A 4,598-nucleotide genomic window follows, 5' to 3' on the forward strand; every position below is an offset into this window, starting at 1 on the left:
TCCGTCCTTTTCAGTTGTCACAAGGGAATTTTTTCATTGAATATCCAATTTCTGCCACCGAGACTTGAATACTTCCGGTGAAGTCTGTACTCTGTATAAGAGTCTAAACTAAAATGTCAAGGCCTTAGAAATAAAAGGCTTCTTCATTGTTTCTTAGAAACTTCAAGTCCGGGTCAAAGTCATTTGCTGCTAGCTCAAAGCAATAAAGCCTTTTTCTATTCAAAACAAATTGTTTATTCGAAAAACATACTTGCAGCATTGGGTGTTTCATTTGTAAAATTGATCATTTTCCTCATTGGCTATTTGGCAATGACAGTGATCACGTTCACGGGTGGAAGTTCCCTAAAACTTCTTCAGGCAATTGTATTTTTTTCGCTTTTATTGCATTTGAGACCAGCACTTGGATTCATTTCAAGTGTTGGAGATGCTGACAGTGACAACATCAGGTGCCTAGATGGGGAGAGACAAGCACTCCTTAAGCTCAAAAAAGGCTTTCTTGATGCCTACGGCAACCTCTCCTCTTGGGGGAGCGGAGATGAAAATAAGAATTGCTGCAATTGGAAAGGAGTTCACTGCAGCAACCAAACAGGCCATGTACTTGAGCTAAGGCTTGGTTTTTCTTATTTGGGAGGTATGATTAATCCTTCACTACTTGAGTTGCCATATTTGACCTATTTGGATCTCAGTTACAATGATTTTAATCATAACCATATCCCTGAGTTCATTGGATCTCTCGGTAACTTAGAATACCTTGATCTCTCTAGGGCCAAACTCAGTGGGCCAATTCCACATCAGCTTGGAAACCTTTCTCATTTGCAATATCTCAATCTTAGCTGCAATAATTTGACAATTATTGAAAATCTTGAATGGTTGTCTCATCTCTTTTCAATAAAAGACCTTGACTTAAGTTTCACAAACCTCCATGTTGCCAATGATTGGATAGAAGTTGTGAGTGGTCTCCCTTATTTAACAACCTTGAATATGGCATGGTGTGATCTTCCCCCAATGAGTCCTTCATCTTTTCCTCATTTGAAATATTTTACTTCTCTTGAAAGTCTACATCTTGAAAATAATCAACTTAAAGGTGGCATTCCAAAATTCTTTGGGGATATATGTACTTTACGTGAATTGCATTTGTCGGGTAACAATCTTGATGGACAACTCGTTGAGCATATCAATGACTTGTCTAGATGTGCAAAAGACTCATTAGAGGTTTTTTGGAATTAGCAAGGAATCAATTTACCGGATCATTGCCTGATTTTGCAATGTTTCCATCATTAAAAGAAATAAATCTTTTTTCCAACAAATTAAATGGGACTGTGTCCAAAACCATTGGAAGCCTTCATAAGCTAGAACATTTAGATGTTTCTTCAAATTCTTTGCAAGGAGTCATATCTGAAGCACATTTTTCAAATCTTTCCAAATTACGGCACTTGCTATTATCTGATAATTCTCTTACTCTTGAATTCGACTTCAATTGGGCTCCCCCTTTCCAACTGGATGAAATGTACTTGAGATCTTGCAAGTTGGGGCCAACATTTCCAAATTGGATCCTAACCCAAAGCAATGTTACCACCATTGATATCTCCCATGCTGAAATTTCTGATACCATCCCAGCAGAGTGGTTTGCGAACTTGCCTCCTAAATTAGTACTTTTAAATCTTTCTTGCAACCAAATACATGGACTGCTACCTAATGTGTCGAAGATGCCTTTGAATGCTCATACAATTGATTTGAATGCTAACCATTTAGAGGGTCCATTGCCACTTTTTTCAACTAATCTCAGCTCCTTGAGTCTCTCTAAAAATTGATTTTCTGGTTCACTTACGCCTCTTTGTAAAATCAATGGTGGGTTGTTGGGTTTCCTAGACCTATCTGATAACCTATTATCTGGAGCACTTCCAAATTGTTTTATGCATTGGCCTAACCTATTTATTTTGAATTTGGCTGGCAACAATTTCTCTGGTGAGGTTCCAAGCTCTTTGGGCTTGTTGTCATTTGTCAATGCTCGTAACATTGAGTCTGCGTAATAACAATTTCTCAGGAGATTTTCCTTTATCCTTAAAAAATTGCAGCTCCTTGAAATTTATGGACTTGGGAAACAATAAATTCTCTGGAAAAGTACCAGCATGAATTGCCGAAGGCTTGCCACAATTGATTGTTCTTATATTACGTTCCAATAAGTTCAATGGAAGCATACCATGGCATATATGTCAGTTGAAATATTTACGCATCTTGGATTTCTCTCTAAATGACATATCTGGAACTATACCATAGTGCCTCAATAATTTCACTGCCATGGCTCACAAAGGGAAATCTTCCAATAATCTCTTTGATGGTGATTACCTGGGCACAGATGGAGGCTATGTTTGTATGGGAATATATGTTGACAGTGCAATGGTTGTACTAAAAGGGAGGGAGTATGAGTATGGTAAAAATCTTGGACTATTAAAGATCATTAACCTTTCAAGCAATAAACTATCAGGAAAACTTCCTAGTGAAATCTCGAGCCTTTTGGAGTTGGTTGTACTGAACATATCCAAAAACAACTTAATTGGAGAAATTCCTCAAATGATTGGTTAGTTGAAGCAGCTAGAATCACTTGATATGTCATGGAATCGGTTTTTAGGAGAAATCCCATCTAGTATGTCAGAGTTACAATTTTTGAGCCACTTGGACCCATCTTACAACAATTTATCTGGGAAAATTCCTTCAAGCACTCAACTCCAAGGCTTTGATGCAACTCGTTTTATTGGGAATTGGGCACTTTGTGGGTTTCCAATCACACAAAAGTGCCCAAGTGAAGAAACACCATCCCAAAGTGAGCCAACTGACGATGGTAGTAAAGATGTCGAAAAGGACAAAGATGAATTCAAAAAATGGTTTTATGCTGGAGCAGGACTTGGATATATTGTGAGTTTTTGGAGTGTGTGCGGCTCTTTGCTTTTAAAGCAGTCATGGAGACATGCCTATTTCTTGTTCTTGGACAACCTGAAGGATTGGATCTACGTAACAATGGCAGTGAACAAGGCAAGATTGTGGAGGAAGTTTCAGAACCAGGGGTGACCGCTTTGTATGTAAGTAGATGTTTGCAACATAAGACTTCTATAAATATTTTTCACAATTTATTTCGATCATTTCTATAAACATAATGAGTTACGTGGTTAATGAGATTAGCAATCTGGCTTTTCATTAGTATGGCTCTGTTTTCTTCTATTTTAATGAACTGTTACATACCTAAAAAAATCATTAATCTGTTTATTGATTTTTTTTTTGGAACTCTTTCAGCATTTCTTGATTGGCCTGGCCATACAGGCTAGGAGGCATTACTGATGCTTTTCATATTTCAAGTTACGTGTCAGGTAGTGGGGATTACCATCATTATCAGCTTTGCAATTGCATGAAGAGGTTCTACATCCAGGATCTAGCGTCTCTACAACTGGATGGATTCAATTACGTTGGTGTTGATATCATGATCTTGCCACTGCTATTCACATGAGTGCCAGGACCCGTTTGTAACATTTGTGTGGGTGTGGTGGTCTAGATGATTTGTTTTATTGCCTTTTCTCTCATCACCATCATTGTCAGTTTCAAATTCAATAATGTAAATTTACAAACAGATCGTGTGTAATTTGAATTTGGTTAAAGAGTTCCCATCCTGGAATATTTGTGTCTCCTCTCTCTTGTGAATATTAATTTTGGCAATGCTGAATGGACATGCATGTCAATTGAAGAATCTCGATAGTAGGGTTCCTTAAACCTAGTTCATGTTAGTAGCAGACATAGCTCATGAAAAATGATTCCTCTTTTATAAGACTTTGAACGTAATTTTTGCTGTAATACTTTTGCATATCAATGTGTATAGGCACACCAACATGCAACAATCACTGTTCTAATTTTTATCGTTCACAGTTGCACATATTATCAAGTTAAGATAAAAAAAATTGTAAAAAAAACTATTTGATCATAAAGAGCCTATTTGGTACCTATAGGTCCATATTCAGTTGTGTTTTCATAAAGGCTGTTTTCGAAAAACTATATACTATATAATTTAGATAATTAAAAAAAAAAAAAAAAAACTTATTTGTTCTTATTAACTTCTTTGGATAAAATAATAATAAGTTTTTTAAGGATTCTAGTTTTGTTCATATCAATTTTTTTTTTCCTTCACTTATTTTGTTCAATTACGTTTTTTTCATAAAATTTTTCCCTTCCATCATTATAATTTAGAAGATTTTATCTTTGCTCCACTGGTAGCGAGATACTAGGTGGAAATATGATAAGATTATCCACCTATTCCCAAATTGGAAGAAACACCGATATTGATTTTTTTTTTTTTTTGATTAAAGATATTGATTATTGAGTATAAAGTAAACAAAAAAAATGGTATAGAGTGTGTGCTTTATGTGCCTGAGATCCAATATCATGGGATTGGGCGGAAGGCAACAAGCTTTTATGCAAAAAGCCAGATGGTGCAGATAGAATTGCTATTGGGTTATATTCCCAACCAGGATCAATGCAATTAAAAGGTATTTTTCAATTTTAGTTATTGGTATATGTTATTTTATATTTTCTTTTCTTTTCTTTTTTCAATGTTG

The 4,598-nt window shown here is 35.8% G+C and overlaps 1 protein-coding gene across 1 annotated transcript; it reads left to right on the top strand.

Annotated features, from left to right (window-relative positions):
* The first annotated feature begins 309 nt into the window (after positions 1 to 309).
* On the top strand, positions 310 to 3,499 carry LOC115961272 (receptor-like protein EIX1). The gene is made up of 6 exons (XM_031080276.1): positions 310 to 1,141; positions 1,228 to 1,649; positions 2,278 to 2,578; positions 2,630 to 2,839; positions 2,956 to 3,073; positions 3,316 to 3,499. Exons 1-6 carry the CDS (start codon positions 310 to 312, stop codon positions 3,497 to 3,499), a joined length of 2,067 nt encoding a protein of 688 aa, XP_030936136.1.
* Positions 3,500 to 4,598: the final 1,099 nt, after the last annotated feature.

The sequence above is a fragment of the Quercus lobata genome, chromosome 9, assembly GCF_001633185.2.
Source record: "Quercus lobata isolate SW786 chromosome 9, ValleyOak3.0 Primary Assembly, whole genome shotgun sequence".
NCBI lineage: Eukaryota > Viridiplantae > Streptophyta > Magnoliopsida > Fagales > Fagaceae > Quercus > Quercus lobata.